The sequence below is a fragment of the Papilio polytes genome, unplaced genomic scaffold, assembly GCF_000836215.1.
Source record: "Papilio polytes unplaced genomic scaffold, Ppol_1.0 DF820956.1, whole genome shotgun sequence".
Taxonomy (NCBI): domain Eukaryota; kingdom Metazoa; phylum Arthropoda; class Insecta; order Lepidoptera; family Papilionidae; genus Papilio; species Papilio polytes.
In genome coordinates, this window is record NW_013528248.1 from 362199 (window position 1) to 383322 (window position 21124).

At 34.1% G+C, this 21124-nt stretch overlaps 1 protein-coding gene across 1 annotated transcript; it reads left to right on the top strand.

Annotated features, from left to right (window-relative positions):
- The first annotated feature begins 1027 nt into the window (after window positions 1-1027).
- Window positions 1028-2911, top strand: LOC106109980 (zinc finger protein ZFP69-like). The gene has a single exon (XM_013291647.1). It carries the CDS (start codon window positions 1084-1086, stop codon window positions 2260-2262), a length of 1179 nt encoding a protein of 392 aa, XP_013147101.1. The 5' UTR covers window positions 1028-1083; the 3' UTR covers window positions 2263-2911.
- The last annotated feature ends 18213 nt before the right edge of the window (window positions 2912-21124 follow it).

Consider the following 21124-nt stretch of genomic DNA (forward strand, 5'->3'; position numbering starts at 1 on the left):
TTATCACGTTAAACAATCGTTCATAAATCGACATTTTAATAAAACACCGATATAAAATGCTGTTTAAATAAAGCACAGAACTAAAACTTTACTTCAATTAATAATGCAAATGTAAAATACAATATTTCATCAAATATGAAGGAACATTGATCATTGAACATTGGAACATTGGATTGATATAGTCATCTATCTATGAAAAAAACAAAGACAACAATATATGTCAAAACAACTGTCATGTCCGTCAAGGCAATATTTATTTATTTATAAAAAAATAATAGTACAAGAACAATAATTCACTGTAATTAATTTACATAAATCTCCCGTGAAAGCTGCGTTAATTAACGAAATAAATCAACTTCTGATTAATACATTTAAAAGATTTAAAAATAAACTGACAAACGGAATAAATGACCTTTTGAAATAAAAACATGCTTGAGATAAAAAATAAAGATAAAACGTATAAAATTATGTTATCTGTTTGTAAAATAGAATATTTTAATACGAAATATGATTTTTCTACTTATAATCCTAATGGCAGGTATTTTGCTATAGGTAAAATGAAAAATGTTTTACGCTATGATGAAGCTGTTCTCGTTTAAAACTAGTAAGCAATTAAAACTCTTTGAACTGCAATAAACCTTGTCTTAAGTTCAAAGTTATTGCTGTTTGCCGGTGTTCGCAATTCTGAGACGTGCTGTTTTATATTTTATCATAGCTATGTATTAGTTCACTAAAAAACATTACATTATCAAAAATTGTTTTTACAAGTAAATTGCATTGAATAATCAACGGTCTGACACATTGTTAATATTGATTAAAGTTGTTAATTCAAATCAGTTCCAAATGTAAATTGAACCTTGTTCAATAATTATATTATGTCAAATTTAATTTTCAAAAAATCAAACAGCTAATCAGCTATAAAAGGATTGTGCGAACTTCACTTACACTTTATTTTGCTGAAACGGAACGCACAAAGTCGGATATCGAAGTGTCAACTGTAAATGTCACGTTATGTCAAAACAAACAAACGATTGGTTTTGCATTTTACTAATTTGGTAAATATTACAAACTCTATGCATCAAAATGTCTTATACTTATGATGAAATATACGATAATATATGTAGACTTTGTTTTTCAAACAACAAAAGTGATAATATGGTGAATTTAATCGACGATTCAAAAAATTTAACTCATTATGCAAAAGCTGTAATGAAATTAACAAATATAATAATATCTGACGATGATTTGCCAAGAAAAATGTGTTCGGTGTGCTTATTTCTATTGAAACAAACAATTTTATTCAAACAGAAATGTGAATCTACTGATCATGAATTTAAAAATTTAAAAAGTTTGAGTAATTCTTTGGAGGATTTAAAGGAAACAGCTGTTCAACATTGGATGTATCAATTGTATTTTCCTAATGAATTAGATAATAAAATTAGTCAAGAAACTAATAGTTCAAATTTGGATACAAAACCAGTATTAAAATGTGAAAGAAAATCAACTCAACCTAACACAATATGCAATATGACTGACAATGTCTCAATTTATACTGAAGTTAATAACAAAGATAATACAGACTATTTACTTGATGTAATTGAAAATAAGTTTACAACACAAGACCAAACATTGAACGACCATCAAAGGAAATCAATCAAGAAAGAAACCAAAAAAAAAATAAAGCGCCCAACTAATAAACCAAACTCCTTAGAGTGTAAAATATGCAAGAAAGTATTAGCAAATCGATTAACATATAAACAGCATATGCAACGTCACACTGGTTGTGATTACATCTGCGAGCACTGCGGTAAAGGTTTCCCCGTTAAATGGGAGTTGAATACTCACACGGTATCATTACACAGTACTGGTGTATACTTACAATGTCAACATTGTCCATTCAAAGCAGCTAGAAAGTTCGATTTAGTAGAACATATTAGAGTACACACCGGTGAAAGGCCATTCACATGTGAGAAATGTGGCTTAACGTTCCGTACACGTTGTGTATGGAAACGACATTTAAAATATCATAAGGGAAAGAATGTACAATGTACACAATGTCCTCGTAAATTTCACCAACGTTCAGATATGTTGGCACATTGTAATAATGTACATGACAGATTATATGTTTACTTATGTAATAAATGTGGTATTACATATGCTAAGTTGGCAACACTGAGAAGACATTTGACAGAAAGACATGGGATACCGAGGGAACAGCAAAGTAAAATGCTAAGGGTGAAAAAAGCATCTATCACTTTATGAGATTAGAAAACAATTTGTATAAAATATTTGAGTAGGGAAGTAGAATTAATAGGAACTTTTATTTGTCAGTTAATTTTTTAGTTATTTACTTAGACTGTGAAATAAGCCCTTAGTATGGGCACTGAGTACTTGACTTGTAATCTACAAGTCCTGGGTTTGAATCCCAACATGTACCAATATGATGCTAGGTTTTCTAATTTCATATGTAAATAATTTACCCGACATTCTTACGGTGAAGGAAAACATTGCGATGAAACCTGGCATATATCAGCAAAGATATGTGTAAAGTCAACCAACCCGCAGTGGGCCAGTATGGTTGACTATGGCCTAGTCACTTACTTAGGGTAGACTCCGAGCCCCTAAGTGGAGACACATAGTGAACTGGTGATGATTGGTATTGCCAGTCTATGGTCCAAGTAACCTATTAGTAAAAAAACTTTTAATGTTTTTTTAAAGAACTTTAAGTGAAGAATTTAGATTTGAGTTAATTATTTTAATTGAATTTTTCATATATCATAAACTATAAATATCTTTATGGAGGGTAGGTTCCCCTTGTCCCTTTCTGGCGACGGCCATAGCATTTAAAATGAAATATAAGTACTTATTACTTTGTACATCTGTAGTTTTAAAGTAGCTCAAAAATTTAATTGTTTAAAAAATAGATTTTTTAAAATGTTTGTAACTATAAGAAGATTAAATAAATAATTATTGAAATCAGTTTTTTTATTATATTGTGAAGTTTATTGAATACCCATTTGTCTCTTTCCAAATAGAATATGACTATTTTTTTGTATGTTGCCAGTAAGGTAATAATTTAAGTCCCTTTCTCTTTACCACCCTTTTCTTGAATGATGATATGATTACGCATTACTTATGTTTACCGAAATCGCTATCTCTTTCATATCTAAACTCTTTCGTTTAAAAAAAAGAGACAACATTATATATGTACGCACGCTTGTAATTAGCAGGATGTGTTTATGCATTATGGTTGCATCGCATTAAGTTAACCTATAGCAAACATTGACCTTTGATTAATTACGTTTGTTTGTATTTACACTGCTTAATTGTTATACCAACACGCGTGAAGTGGATACAGCCAGATACAGAATTTAATTCCCTTCCCACTTAGTATCTAATATCGCTTATCAAATATGTACATTATAGTGTACATTATACAACTAACAACAATATGGATAGAAAATATGAGTCTGAAGATAAATAGTGGGAGCATGCAACTATCGCACAACTGTTTGGTCTCTTTTATTCCTAAGACTTATATGGAGGTCCGCACTTTAAAAATATTTAAACCTAAGTATGGACTAGGGGTGTTCAATATTCATTGATTTTATATTTTATTACTGTTAAAAAAAAGGTGAGTTTAGTTTTGCATTTTTAGGAACACACGGTGAAAGTCGAGTGCAACAGCTAGATATACATGTTAGTGAGTGAAAACATAGCTTTCTGAATCGTCAAAGAATTTTTGAATTTGGCACATTTTTAATTAACTACGAAAACTATGTTGGAAATTACAAATCACACAGAGAAATAAAACTTTCAGTTTATTTTCAGTTAACATCTGACTTTAGTTCGTATTATCTTTGATAACAACGGAATTAGGATATGGAAGCTTTGTTTCATTTCCTGCAACAGCCGACTGCAGACTTGGCATGTCCTTTACATATTTTAATTAAAAACCGTCACGGTTTTGTGACATTCAAACAATGTGTTTGTTAGTACGAAGTTTTACAATTTAAAATGTTTGAGTTTATTTTAAACTTTAAAAGACTAGCTATCGCACGCGACTTTGCTTGGTTTTTGTAAAAAAAAGCTACGTACTCTATGTGTTTTTCCAGACTATCCTCTTGACTAAATTTCATCGAAGTCCGTTCAACAGTTTAGGCTACAAACTTTAGCAAATAACCATCTAAACTTTCGCAATTATAATATTATAATAAAGCGTAAACACACAGTTCTTTGTTGCCTAAGATGTCAGCAATCACAGCATATTTTCAAATAACTCTTTTTTTAATAAAAAGCCCGACACTTACGTCAGGTTTTAGGCTATATATTTTCACGCCATTAAACTTAGGGGGTAAATATTTTATTAATTTCATGCGAATGAAGCCGCACGAGAACAGCTAGTTTATAATAATACTAAAATTAAATTCGCAAACTTCTAGAATTATCGGCTATAGTTACTGCAAAATGTACACAATAAATGTTTTCTTTCGTCCTTTATAGAACACGTTGTGTTACCATTTACAAAATAATCCATCTAAATTCATTTGGTTGAACGAATTAGAACTGAAATATTCAACGTCAAACATTTTGCAAATTAAAACGACTACGGTCGAGTTGACGTTAAAGGGAACCTAAACCTAGCTTCCTTTCATCTAAATATGCACTAAACACTACTCTTGAGAAGCAGGTCAAAAGATATAGTAACGAGCGCCGATGAGAGTCATGCATAGCTGAACAATTTATTTATTTATTCACGTGGATATTACTCTATCGGAATACTCTAAAAACTCATCATCAACTTCCTTCTTATCCTACTCCCGTAGGGAACAACGGGTTTTTATCCTCCACATAACTCCATTATACGTTATCTCAGTCATCACTCGCTTCTTAATCATGTAACCTTTTTGGTCTACATCTACCGGTGTACCACATTCATAACGTTCTCCTTGTTACATTCCATTCATCCCTCCTCATAACATGCCCATACTATGCTAACTTTTTTAACAGTGGTAGAGCCCGTTTTAACATCTCCGCACGAATGGGCCGGCTCTCCCGGTGTAATACCACGACCACACAGAAAATATGCGAAAAGTGGAAGCGATTCGCGTTTCGTGTGATGAGTGTGGTGCCGGAGGTCTAATTTTAGTCCCTTTCCCTCTCCACCCTAAGAGGAAAGGATGGGAAGGAAAAGTGAATTTGACGATGGAGGAGATGCATAGGAAGGAGAAATGTCCTCTTTATGTGCGTCTCTTCCTTCGTCAATTAAGGGTAGGCAACGCATCTGCAATTGCGGATGTTTATGGGCAGCGGTCGCTTTCCATTTCGGTGGATTCAGATGGCCGCTTGCGAGTTTGCCAACTTATATTATAAAAAAAAAAGTTTATAATACAAGATTACTAAATGTCCAGTTCGATTCGGGATGCTAGTAAAATGAACGTAACTAATGTTTCCAACACAGATTACATACCATTAGTAAATAAGGTTCGTTCAACGAGACTTTAACATGTTTGTAACCGTATCTAACCCTCATTACGGCAATTACTTACAATTTACAGTGCGTGTACCTCAATAGGGCAACGAGGGTGAAATAAAGCCTCATGTCAGACCCTTAATTATTCAAATCTTTTGTGGTTTTAAAGGTTTATAGTTATTTATGTAAATCGAAGACCAATTATTGGTGACGCCATTCGTACTTACATTGCGGAGCATTTGTAAGAAAATAGTAATAGCGATTGTCGGTTGTTTTTCAGTTTTTAACTAAAAATCGAGTAGTGGGCACATTCATACGGGGTCATATGAATCAAAGCGGAGACTAAACAGTTGTGCGATATTAGTTCTGGTCACGGTTGCGGGAGTGCACTGGATGCGGGCGGCACAGAACCGGGCATCGTGGCAATCAATGGGGGATGCCTACGTTCAGCAGTAGACGACCTAAGTCTGTTAATGATGATGAGTCAAAGGTGTGCACGACCTCTAACAATTTTTAAACAACAATATTTGCAAGGTGTAATAATTCTGGCTCGTTTTAAAATAGACTTTTTTCTTCGATTTGAAATACGACAGTTTAGATGGATGTTTGTTAGAGTTTGTAGCCTAAACTGTTAAACGGATCTTGATAAAATTGGCACAGATGTAGAGGATAATACGGAAGAATACATAGGCTAGTTAATTTTTCTTCATTCAACGCGGACGGAGGGATAAAAGCTAGATTACAAATTATCTTTTAGTATACTTCAAAATGTCTTCCAACAAGAAGTAAAAAATAACCGCACTGTTGCGGATCCCAGTAATGGACAGCTATATTCCGATTCTCGTTTTAAAACTCGGAACGTCTTACATAAACGACCTCATGATAATAACAATTTACTTGGTAATAGAAACCAGGATGATATTCTAACAAAATTGATTCTAGATAATACCGGTGTGAAATATTGCAATTACACTAATTTACTTCGGAAATGGATTATATTTTTAGTGGAATAAAATTTGGCGGTAACATTAAGTCAGATTTAAAAGAAAGAATATAGACGCGAATATGAGTGAAATTTTAACAGTGGTAGCCGGCTTTAACATGTTTGCAATGTATGGTCGGCTCGCCTGGTGAAATACCACGACCACAGAGTAGACAGGCGTGAAGTGGAAGCAATTCCGCGTATAGTCTGATGAGTGTGATGCCAGAGGCCTGATTTTAGTCACCTTTTCCGCCATTTTCTTATATGTAATAGAGGAGGTAGGGGAAATACTATCTTTATTGCGTCTCATTCTCCGTGGATTAGAGGTAGGCAACGCTTCTGAAATTACGAATGCATATATGCAGTATTTTTAAAATCGGCTAAGTAGTTTTTGAGTTATTTTACGTACAAAAATACAAATCTTTCCTCTCTACGGCTTAACTGAAGTAGAGTTTCGGTGTAGGCATCAAGCAGTTTTGGACTCGCTAAAGTTTTACTAAGTTAATGCACTTGCTTGTTAGTTTTTTTTTTTAAATAAATGAATTCTAATGATTCATTAGTTTGCTAATTATCTGGAATACAAATACGTTCGGTCAAATTACTTAACTAAAAAGGACAACGACCTATTTCCCATGCAAAAAGGATGTAAATTCCGCACAACTTAATGAGGGACTTTCTCTAATTGGCGATAAAAGCCACCCAATGTTAATTTAAAAGTAATTTGCTAGTAATTGCAACATTACTTTTAGGTTTAGCAAAAAAACTTTTATTCTCAGTAATTGTATTTACATTTCTCTGAATGAGCTAGACAGTGTTACGTGCTAAATAGACAAACGATAACAACGAAATTTTACAAAGTAATAGGTAAATTACAACAAATAATGAACATAAAAATATTTCCAAGAGCATTACTTTGTCTAAGCTATCTCACTACTGTCGTGTGATTGTCAATTGTTTCGTAGCCCAACTAAAAATTGAGTAGTGTGTGCACCTCCATATAACTAAGGAATCGTAGCGTGAAACAGTTGTGCGATAGTTTAGTTTAGTCAAAAGTGTGCGCACGCTTTTAAATGTTTTGACAATGGCTACGCACGATCACAATTTCTTACTATTTTTTTAGTAGTATGATGCAATTCTATTTATATAGAAAACAATAAACTGTGGCCTCATGACGTTAAAGGGCTGTTACGTTGAAGGGCCATTCTACTGAAGTGCTGTTATCAAGACGGACGGTTATTGTTAGTTTTTGCTCAAAATATAACTGAAAAATAGTTATTTATTAACTGATTTATTTCAATAATACTTTGCTATATTATAACCATTACCCTTTTAGGCTTAGTTCGAAAAACAAGTAAGTTTTCACGGTTATTTTAAAGACATGAATACATAAAAATATTTGTTTTTAGTCAAGTTATCGGTAGTGAAAGCCGACACTAATATGCAAAAAATAGAAGTAAGTACATACATCGCTAGTGATACTTTTACTAGAAAATTTTAGTTCTAAACTTTTATTTAATATGTTTTATATGTTTTAAACTCGATAAAATTATTTTGATTTTTGGAGTTACCTAAGTTTACGTAGGGACCTTCGATATGTTATTTAGGTGACCTACGTGTGACCTGTTTTATTTTATTTAGATGTTTACTAATCGTAAAACTAAAAGCATTTTTCCGGTCACTTGGCATTTAATCACTCTAAAATATAACGAGTATTGTAAAATATAAAGATACGGAAGTAATTTTAATGCTTACATTTCAATATGAAATTATCTAGGCAATTAAAAAACCTAAAATTAATTGTATCAGACGATAATTTTACGTGATGACGTCACAAGTCTAATGTGAAGGCCGATTGTGCCCCTCTTTCACTTTGTTCCACTCTCTCTTGCTAGATAATAGTACGGAAGAATACATTACTTTTTTTTTCCGCGCAGACGGAGTCGCGGGCGACAGATAGTTAAGGAATAAAAGTTTGTTGTTACCAATTTAAAAAAATACTGTTATTTAAAAATATAGACACGATTTTAGATATACAGGAAAAATGTTACGAGTCTTTTTTTAACAAAATATTTTTTAATGCATTGTTTTATTCACTATTTAAAAAAAAACTGTCAAATCCAGATGTGGTTTTTGCTTTCGCTCTGTCTAATTTAAAAGGTTTGTTTGTTAAAAAAAAACTCAAGTTAAAACCAACAGAAGTAAAAGTGGCTTGACACAGCGCGCCGTGTTAATTACAAAGCCTTAAAGCGTAAAATAGAACCTTTTTTTGCTTACGAAGAAAACTTGGATCACATGAATAAAAATCTTTTATGAAAAAGTTTGTACAAAATAGGACAAAAACATTTTTAGCATTTTAAACTTAAATAAAACATAAGGTTGTATAGAACCCTGTTTTATTAATACACCTGTTTTTAGCATAGCACGAAAATTGTTAATTTGTATTAGACAATAGCTGTTTCCCGCGATTTTGTTCACGCAATATTAAAATAAAAAGTAGCCTATAATACGCCTGTTTATGTCAGCTACAATCCAGTGAAAGTCCGGTCAAAATCGGCCCAGCCATTTCGGAGCTTACCCGAAATAAACGTGGCTTGCGAACAGACAGACAAGCATTTTTAATGCGATTATCGTTATCAGCAACGCAGATACATCATCTTCCGAAATTTGGATTTTTTCTTTTTATAATACAATCAGACACTCCAATCTTATGAATACATATTACATGAAAAAAAAAATAGACAGAAGATATGCATTGACGCAAGTGGCCTAGTCTTTACTTTGTCGATGATATTACAAATGTATTATGGAAAATTTTCGTGCTAGACCTCCAGCCTAACTGTCGCAATCTAATTTTAAAAACTGTATCATCACCACCAGCTCACTATACGTCCCCACCGAGGGGCTCGGAGCCTACCCTAAGTTAGTGTGACTAGGACATAGTCAACCACGCTGAACAGCGGGTTGGTTGACTTCACACATATCCTTGAATTTCTTCGCCGATATGTGCAGGTTGCATCACGATGTTTTCCTTCACCGGGTAAATTATGTACATATGAAAATTCGAAAAATCGAAAATCACATTGTTATGGCGGGATTCGAACCCAAGACCTGTAGATTACAAGTCAAGTGCTTAAACCACTGACACACAGACACCGACGCTCCTAAAAAAACTGTATACCAAGGGTTAAATAACAATTAAACTACTTATTAGGGTAGTAAATAATATAAATCCTTATTTAGATTTAACATAGGGATAAACTTTAAAATAGACTCTTGAATTTAAAAACTTCAACAAATTGACTCTCCACAAACTTGAGGCTACATTGCCTTTCAACGCCCTATCAGTTTAGCAAACTGTAAGAGCACTAGAAATCTGCGAGATGAATCGATAAAGCAAATAACAAGAACTATAGGATAGATGAGTTTGTACTTGAAATGTAATTTCTGATTTAAACCAACATTTATATACAAGGAAAATATTAGTTTCTTTGTCACGAATAACCTCAAAAACTAATGGTTTAACTTAAATGATTATTTTAACAGAATGTTACATTATCTCTGAGTAACATAGGCTACAATTTTTTTTAAATATCGCTGTACCAAAAACTATTTTTGAATTACTTCACCCCTTATATTTAATAGCGTGAATGTTAGTTATGATTCTGGAAGGGTACACCGGTAGAGGTAGACGTAGAAAGAGATGGATGGATTGCGTGAAAGTTGACATGATCAAAAAGGGAGTGATGAGTTGACGTACGATAGAGTTATTTGGAGCACAAAAACCTGTTGTGCCGACTCTACGGGAGTTTGATCTTCCTTAGAAGATAATTATGATTTAATAGCGTGAAGATGTATCACCTAAAACATGTAGGGTGTAGGGCTTTTTATTAAAATACATTTTTTTTTGTTAACATATTAGTATATTTTTGTAAATTTACTGTTAGGAACAAAATTAGTACCGTGCTGTAGAGTTGGCGCAACTCGAGATTATCGTCATAAACGTCACGTCCCTAGCTGACAGCTGTCAATGTCACTAGAAGTATGGATGGATTGGCGCGCAACTTGAGTCTTGACGAGAAGTGTTACTCTGAGTTAAAAGCGATAGTATCAATTAAATAAGTTGTCTAAAAATTACTAATATTTCCTTTAACCAATCCAACTAAGCTCAAAGCTTGTGCTGGTTCACGATAGTCAAATACCGGGATTCGAACTCTCGACCGCAAGTTCCGTAGTCCGTACCCTAAACCAGTAGGCTATTGGCGCTTATATTAAACAAGATATTGTGTGTGATGAAATTCTACACAACAAAGTAGTGTGTGTTAACGCTCTCTTACATTACTATAGAGTAAAGATATAGAAGACAAATTCGAATAGAAATATTCCTATATCCGGTTTTATTTCATTGTCTTTTTATTTTAAACCACGGATAAGAGGCGAGAAAGCATCCGTCTTCGGTAACATATAGCGGCCATTTTAAATACGTTCCACTTGACGGAATATGCTACGATACAATATTTTATTCGAAAATTCTATTTTCTACGTGTGAATTTATTATTTTGCATACAGTAGTTCTTTTAATCCAAGTATGAATAATACATTCCATTTTTCTTACCCTCCTTAGAGCGGGCGCATCTTTGACTAAACTGTCGCACAACTGTTGTACGATTGTCGATTGTTTTGCAGTTTTCAACTGTTTACAACTAAATACTAGCACTAACACAACAGAGGCCCAACTTAAGTCTCTTTTCCTTCCCATCCTTATTCTCTCATTAGAATAGAATAGATTTAAAGGTGAAGGAAATGGATAGGAAGGGGAAACATCCTCGTTATGCGCGTCTCCTCCTCCGTCGATTAATGGCACGCGATGCGATTGTCTTTGGGCACCGGTTGCTTCGCCATTTTGACGCATTCAGGTGGCCGCTTGCTCGTTTGCAACCCTATGATATAAAAAAAAGAAACTAAAAACCGAGTGTTGTGCGCACCTCCATAAGCTTAAAGGAATCAAATCGAGACTAAACAGTTGTGTTTCTAACAACTAAACAGTTCAAGATTATCACCAAGCATAACCATATACAATGCGAACATAGTATTTACAAAAAAATCACAATTTACAGAAACTTTTAAACAAAAAGAGGACGCAGGTATTCTTAGTTTTTTACTTAGTTTCTTTTATGACGTCACTCAGTCGGAAATGTTTACTACCTCTGGGCAAACGCATTCTTTGACAGTAACGTACTACAGCGATTTACAAAACGTCCGGTCACATGAGCAGGTTATATTTTACAACGTTAAAGCTTTTATGCACTACTTCAAGTGTTAAAAATGTCGTTCAACTTGATGCTTTAGTCTTCTATCTCTTTCTCTCATTTTTTTATGCTATTGTTATTACGTGGATCACTGTACTTTACTCCTAGGTGAGGTACCGGGTTTTCGTTCTTAAAAAAAACTCTGTCATCTCATCACTCCCTTCTTGATCATGTCACCTTTCACGCAATACAATCATCTCTTTCTTCGTCTACCTCTACCGATGTACAGTTTTATTGTAATCTCTGATTTCATCTTCTTTAAATGCATTTAAGGGTCCTGCAAGAATCGAGCCTATCATTTCCTCAAAGGCAACGCATCTGTAGTTTCTCTGGTGTTCGGATGTCCATGGGCGTCATTGACCACCTTGTTCACGGCGCTCGTTTGCCCCCTTTTATTATATAAAATAAGCAGTCAAAAAGTACGGTTAAAATTTCGCTGTTGCTGATATCCATGGGATTCGTTGATCAAGTAAGGCTGTAGGTACAGTCAAATTTGAGGTAGGGCAATGATTACAAGGGGGAACAAAAAAAAATGTATGCCCTTGAAGCCTGCCAAAGCAGACTAAAAAGGGGAATTACCTGTCAAATGTCACAATTTATTTAAGTTATCTGAGCCCACGGCCATAATCAGCTAAGTGTCCCGTCGCTTCGTCTCTTCTGACAAACCACAGTTCACAATTTAACAACCAGCCACAGTTTTTTAAAATGCAACTTTTAAAAATAGAAAAAAAAATACGGAATAGGTTTATTGAAAGGGTCGCGATGTTTCTAGCAAAGCGAACTCAGAATGTCAAGCGTTTATTTTACCTTTGAAACTTTCTACATGTTTTTTTTGAGGTTAGATTTTAACAGTACTATAGTTTTTCTTTTGTTTACCACTTTTGTAAGAAACTCAAATGTAGGAGCACGCCTTTGACTAAACTATCGCACAACTGTTTAGTCTCGCTTTGATTCGTATAACCTTAAATGTGTGCACACACATATCACTAAACAGTTGAAAACTGCAAAACAATCGACAAACATTTGTACAATAGTTTAAAAGCGCGCTTTAAAGTTTTTTTATAACATAAGGTGGCAAACGAGCAACCGGCTACCTGTATCCACCAAAATGGCGAAGCGACCGCTGACCATAGACATCCGCAATTGCAGATGCGTTGCCTACCCTTATTCGACGGAGGAGACGCACATAAAGAGGATATTTCCCCTTCCTATGCATCTCCACCGTCAAATCCACTTCCCCTTCCTCTTCTTATAAGAAAAGGGTGGCAAGAGAAAGGGACTTAAATTAGGCCTCAGGCACCACACTCATCAGACGAAACACGGAATTGCTTCCATTTCCCGCCTGTCTTCTGTAGTGGTATTACCCCCGGCGTGCCGACCCTGCAGTGCTAAGATGTTAAAGCGGGCACTACCACTGTAATAGCTATTAATTAAAAGGCTTTAATTATTAAAAAACATGTTGTCGAAAAGAGCAATTTGTCTGTTTATTATAAAACTTTTTCTCTCCAAACTTTTTTAATGTGGCCGCATTAAAGTGTACCACATGATTAAACAGTGTACGTGAAAAGTTTCACGTGCACGCTTCGGAAAAGTTACGACTCTATTAGTATATGTAACTTTTTACAAACGAATTTAAAAGGGACAATGTTGTAAGCCTTGAATGGAAGTGAATTATTAAAAAAAACATACAATATACAAATGAGCATATTTGTGTGTTTGTAAAATGTTTTTTTAAGAGAAGGGGGCAAACCCGGCAGGAACATAAAGGTGGTCAACGCAGAGACATCCGCAATACCAGAGGAACTACATACACTGCCGGCCAAAAGTTTAAGACCACTTTGTACACAGTTTATAATTTGCAAAATGTTTTAAAATCTGCGTATGATAACATAACAATATGAACACCTGTGTAATCTACTAATCATTTTGAATGTCGAAACACCATTTCTCTTATCTTTTACACAGTGATAATGCCATAAATGGGCATTGTTTATTTACCACAGGTGAGTGCCGCGTAAGGACCAGATGTTGCAATTGTCATTGTTATTTGAGGAAATTGTATGCTCACTTCTTGAAGGACCCTAAGTCGTATCGGTTTGGAAATACCGTAGAGGGGAAACCGTTCTACAACGGTGCTGTGCGAGGCAGAAAAAGCCTCGAAAACCACACGGTTGTGGAATACCAACCATTGACATGGTGAGGATGGTTTGTTAAGTTATATTTCCATTGCAAATTCGTTAAAAATACATTGCTAATTAAGTTTGAGCAATGTAAACAACACTTATAATATCAGAATAACCTTCGCAGCAGTTCGACTAGGTTTTTCTTGGTTTCTACTCCTTCTGCGAAATAGTAATTTCGCAAATTAAAGTAAAGGAGGAAAAGGAGTGGGAACGCGAGGAGGATCCTCTTGCGCTCCCGCCCGGACGTAAGCAACAGCGTGCCCGTGGCCCCGACCTAATGCGTTGGAGGAAAAAAAAGGTTTTTCTTGGTTTATGCATTTATTTGCATCATGAATTTAACTTCTGTGTTTTTTCTAGAAACCATAAAAAGGTTTTAAAAGTATCAGCCTTTTCAAATGTTACGGCAGCTGTTTTTAAGCTGTGTGCAGTGGAAGTTCTTGCTTCGTATCCCTCTAGGCCCCGGGATACCTGATATGTTCTATACAGCGTTCCGAGCCATCAAGATATATGCCTACGTGTATAAAATTTATTAAGAGAGGGCTCACACCTTTAAACTATCGCACAACCGTTGTGCGATTGTTACGCAGTCCATTCAACTATTTAGCAAACTTAATCGAGTGTGCGATCCTCCATATAAGATCATATATCATATGCTCAATAAAAGCTATACTAAACAGTTGTCTGATAGAATAGTTTTACTTGAGCGCGATTTTAAAGTTCGTTAATCATGATATTGCTAAGGAAGTAAAAGAACAGAGTAATTTTATCGCAATACGCGTGCATAAAAAATTTATACCTACAATGTTTTGTCCAATTTGAAATACTTTGTACCGTTTATTATGACCGTGAAAATCTTAATTACAATCACGGAGCCTACACAAAACAGATTGTGGACGCATTTCGCGCCAATTTCAGCCGCCATCTTGTGACGTCAAACGACAGATGTTAACTTTCGAAATTATGTTTGTTTATATTTTTCAAATTTTGATTGAATATTTAATGTTTTTTTAATGAGTTCATCGAGAAATTAATTTATATTTTATTAACCTCTCCACTGCTCTTTGTGGGGTTAATTTTTAACAGGATTTCCAGTGAACTTAGTAATTAAAAAAATGAAGCTAAATTCCAATAAAATATTTTAATCTATGGCAGTATTTAAACTAATAATTTATAATACTATCAAATTTAAATAAAATCTATTTTAAAAATAACCTAATTCAGCCCCGAGGCTTTCCAACCGAATGACGTAAAACTCAATTTTATTCGAGGGAATATTCAAAATTTTATTGCCATAATAAACAAGCGTCTAAATCTAAAACGAAATTGTACTTGCACGTGTATTTTATCACCTTTAAAGCCTTCCTTTACAATGATGTTGTTAAAAGGGACATTCAAATTGCTTGTAAAATGTTATAGTAATCATTTTCAAATTTTTATTACTCCAGATTTTATAACGATAGACTTCTGGTCTATTAAAATACACGTTAATATCAAGAATTGTTTACAAACTTTTTTGTATTTTTTAATCAATTTACGGACTATAATTTTTCACGATGACGTCACATGTCAATCAAGGCCATCGTGCGTCTCAATCTTTTGTTCCGCTCTCGCTCGCACGCACGGTTCAGGAACGTGACAATAAGTCATGGTTTCTCGTCCAGTCGATGTTCATCCATTTTTAAGACGATTCACAAAAAAGATCTTAAGAACGCGAACCTTTGACTAAAGTATCGCACAACTGTTTAGTCTTTTTTTATAACAATAATAGCAAACGAGCGGCGAGATCACCGAGTTGGTTAACGACGCCTATGAACATCCTTAACACCAAAGGAACTACAGATGCGTTGCCGACCTTTTAAGAAATGATAGGCTCGCTTCTTGAACGACCCTAAGTCGTCTCGCTTTGATTCCATATGTGCACATCGCTCGATTTTTAGTTGTAAAAAACATGAATTGGCTGTGAAACAATCGACAATCGCACAACAGTCGTGCGATAGTTTATAATATATTTTAAATTAAGAAGCAATGATACTTTTCCTCTATGCGTTATTAAACGACAAAACATTTGATACATTGTCAAGGTGGTATTTTCATTGGATACAACGAAATTTCGCTTGCACTTTGATGTTATATCTAATTACTAGCTTTTGCCCGCGACTCAGTCCGCGTGAATTAAAAAACTAAGTAGCCTATATGTTCTTCCAGAACATACTCTACATCTATGCCAAATTTCATCGAGATACGTTCAGCCGTTTAGTCTACAAACTCTAACAAACATCCATCCATCTAAACTTTCGCATATATAATATTAGTAAGATGTAAGTATGTAGATTTTTGGCATTACAACACTTGCAGTGTTCTATTTTTCACATAAAATACGATGAAAAACAAAAGTCTACTCTGCTTTCAAATGCTTCTGAGCAAAACGAATGCAGTTGATAAGAACAAATTTGCATATCTAAAATGAACTTGGAGAACTCCTTAGACAAATCGACCTCTCGGATGAAAACAGTTATGTACATATCTTTGCTTCGGACAGGGTCTTATATTTACATATATCTACACTAATATTATAAAGAGGAAAGATTTGTATTTTTGTATATATTGAAATAACTTAAAAAATATTAAGACGTTTTCAAAAAATCTTTGACCAATAAAAACGCTACGTTATCAGTAACGAAGGCTATGTTTTTTTTTTACTTCAGGAGGGCCAAGTCGCAAGCAATAGCTAGTCTATACTAATATTATAACGAGGAAAGATTGGAGAAGAGATTGGATTTTTGTATTCGATTCACGTAAAAACTACTGGGCCGATTTCAAAAATTCTTTCACCATTAGAAAGGTAATAACATAGACTATGTTTTTATTATATTTGCCGGCGAAGTAGCGACCAACAGCTAGTATGAAATATAGTTGTGCGTTGCCAGTTGTATATCGGTCCGAATACTGAATACCCAGAACCGAAAACATTTCAAGTTTTCACATAAAACCCCTTTTTATTAACAAAACTTGACGCAAAGGTCGAAAACGGTAGATTGCTTGTGGTTCAAGTTATAAGAGGATATACTTAGATGGTAACCTCTTAGAATTCTTATTTGATATCACGTGACATGATATAACGTGTGTCTTCATTTATATTTATAGTTTGATGAAGTTATCTGACCCGGTGAGAATAAGTCAAACTAAATTTTATCAAACAGTGCCCTCCTGACAATGTCACAAAAAGAGTCACAAAATCCTGTATGTATTATAGCGGCCGTGTTTTGTTTTTTGTTATTTTCTATGCCCTTGTAGATGTTACATATTATCTGACAGAACTAACAGCTATAGCAGTACTTCTCGCCAGGGCAGGTGTTTTGTTCGCCTGTACGTCTACTACTGATAGCTTAAAGGTTTTGTTACTGAAGCTATACACAGTGGCACGGAATCATCCGTTTGTTTCATAATGATCACGATCATTACTTACAATGTAAACACTTCATAAATTGTAGTTACATTAATATTTGTACAAATTATAGATACCTATGTGGAATCTCGTGACTTGGACCATACGTCAAGGATTCGTACAGATACAGCGGGCTCATAAAACACAAGCGAGCCCTCGTATGATAATAAACTGCAGATTCCTAGAGGACGAGATACCGCACGCTTGTGTGGACAGACCTTATATTTATACTGGGAACACTTCAAATACTCAAGATATGAAAATACTTTGATAACTCCTATTACCCGAAAGATGTGTTTTTCAAGAAACCAGACTGAGTCATTCTAAGAAGGCATAGATAGGGCGACAACCTTATCTGAGCCCGTGAGTGATTACAATTTAGGGTGACCTACGATTATCAGATAAGATATCTATGTAGATCTATAAGTCGAGAATTATTTACAAATATTGTAAACAGAGCATAGAAATGTATAAATTATACACTGAAGTTTAAAATCTCCAGAACAGTTGGACCAATTTTGATGGCCCTTTGAGAAGGAAGCTAATGTTCTCGGGAATACAGGCTACCTTTTCTAGTAAATTAGCGCTCTCGAGTTTGCGGGTAACTGCTTTTCGAACTTTCAAACTCATGCCAAAATCTTTTCACGACAGCATAGGTAAGTATTACATCAATCAATAAAAAATAAAACATTTGTAATTTTAGGGTAAAATGGAGAACATAAATTTATCTTAGTATAGAATATTGTATCACCAAAATGAAACAATTTTCTTATTCAGGGTCGAAATTAGAAATTCCCAACCTAAGAAAGTGTTAAAATATTTTTACGAAATAAACACTAGGCATTGATAAATGAACCCTGTAGATTGTGTTACGGGAAAAAATAATATATTTTTGCAAAGTTCCGCGTAAACGCGGATTTATACGTAGAGGAAACTCACTCCGTTTATTAGGGTTCCGCAAAGTTTGAAAATAAGCAAAGTTAATTCCACGAAGATGTTTTCTTTTGGGAGCAATAAATGGAAACTTATTCTAGACGAAGTAGTACTGACTAGTACTGACCTAAACTATTTTATGTGAACTTGATTTATCTATATTTTAATATGTATACTATACATTTTCACTCCATTAAACTTAGGGGGTAAATATTTTGGATAAGAACCCTAATGTGTTAAAGAAACCATAAGTTGCTGCCAACATCAAGGAAGCAAGGTTGTCATCATGTAATATCATTTCGATATTTGTAATTGATAATTTGACAGATGTAAACAATGACATAAAATTTTCATAATTTCATGCGGATGAAGTCGCACGGGAACAGCTAGTAGTTAATAATATGTTAACTTATTTGTTATGTATGATATCAGCAATTACAGCATATTTTTGAATTATTCTTAATTTAATAAAAAGCCACACACTTACGATATGCTATAGTCTATACATTTTCACGCATTTTAATTTAGGCATTGAATAAATTGGAATAAAACGTCATGCGAGCAAAGCAAACTACAATCCAAATAGCACCAAAGAAATAAAATTGCCATGGTAACGGAAATTGTTAGCCAATGGCAGCGACTTTGTTGTCGTTTTAACATTTGTATAGGAAAGTATACAATATTATTTAGAAATTGTTTCTTTATATGAGTTTTTACGATATTAACGTTTGTATGAAAATGTTTTGTCATCTCTTTTCTCGTAAAACATAGATAAATTAAATACGGAACCGTCTGTAAAAATAAATTACTTCATGTTTTTACCAAATTTATCTGACATTGAAATTGAATAAGTTTGTAATCAACTTTCGATGAGATTTTTATTGGACGACTGCTATGAGACTGGTGTTTTAAGATTTCCTATTTATAATAATCATTTTTTTTAATGTTTTCGTTGAGAGCGGACATACACCTTTGACTAAACAGTTGTGCGATCGTCGATTGTTTCGCAGTCAATTCCACTGTTTAGTTGCACAACTAAGAATCGAGTAATGTGGGCTCCATACAAGCTCATAGAATCAAAGCGTTTCAGGTGTGTCAATGTGCGATAAAAAGTTTTTTTTTTGTATTCCTATCAAATTGATTCCACAAAACATTTCTTCTATTAACACTATAAGAAGCATTTTGATTTCAAATATCGTAGAGAATTCTTATGAAACTGTAAATGGTATTCGAGTGTAAGATTTCAGCAGCAAAATTTTCATTTAATATCACAAAGATAGAAACCCGCGGTTTATTGGAAATTCAATATTTTCGATAATGGTAAAACATGAATAGATTGTTTTTTTTTTTTAAATCATAATTATATTAACTAAGGTAATAGTTTGATAATCTTTGGCATAATAGATTTATTAGATAGATATTTGTGCCATATCTAGTTCTAATGAGATCGAGTACACCTTTAACTAAATTATCGCATAACTATTGTGCGATTTTCGATTATTTCACAGCGTATTCAACTGTTTTTTTTTTATAACATAAGATGGCAAACGAGCAAGCGGCCACCTGAATCCGCCAAAATGGCGAAGCGACCGCTGCCCAGACATCCGGAATTGCAGATGCGTTGCCTACCCTTATCCGACGAAGGAGGAGACGCAAATGAAGAGGATATCTCCCCTTCCTATGCATCTCCTCCATCGTCAAATCCACTTGCACCTCCCATTCTCTCATAAGAAAAGGATGGTAAAGAGAAAGGGACTTAAATTAGGCCTCCGGCATCACACTCATCAGACGAAACACGGAATTGCTTCCATTTCACGCTTATCTTCTGTGTGGTCGTGGTATTACACCGGGCGTGCCGGCCCTGTAGTGCTAAGATGTTAAAGCGGGCACTACAACTGTTTAGTTGCACAACTAAAAATCGAGTAGTGCACATCCATATAAGATTAGCAATCAAAGCGAGATTACACAGTTGTGCGATATTTTAATTTCAGTTGTGCGCAAACTATTAAAGTCGAAATTGTGTAAACAAATAAACGTCAAATTTCATGTTGCCAGCTGCCAAGTAACCTAATTTTCTCGGTCAGTTTTGGAAAATAAAGACATGAAGTAAAAAAGTTACTCTTTTCTTTTATTATCCAAGTATAGCACACACAGATAAACTCATAAATAACAGATATCTACCGCAGATTCTCCAAAAAAGTATTGTAAAAGTTTATAGAACACTAGCTGTTGCTCGCGACTTCGCCCGCCTGAAATTATAAATAATTATAGTAAGAAAACCGTTAAAGATATATGCTATTTTTATGTAGAACTTTTTGAGATCTGCATTTCTTTCATACATAATTTTTAAATACCTCTAACGGTATAGGAAGCGTAAGCCGAGAATATTTAAAGTTTAGTGATTTTATAACGCCGGAGTCCAAAAACACGCTGTTTAATAATAGTTCCTAAATATTAATAATGATAAAATATAGCCTATGTTACTCACAGATAAATTACCTTTCTGATGGTGAAAGAATTTTTAAAATCAGCATAGTAGTTTTTGAGTTATTTCAATACATACAAATAATTATATCTTTCCTCTTTATATTTTTAGTACAGATAAAGAGGATAGATTTGTGTGTGTTTACGCTTTATTATATTAGTCTAAATAATCTAACCAAACATCGTATTAACAATCATTGACTATTTGACACAAACACAATAGAAATAATTAAATTCTAAATTATAACACGAATAGTATTTACATAGACGGACTCAAAACTAATTATACTATGAATAGACGTGATTACAAACAACGCG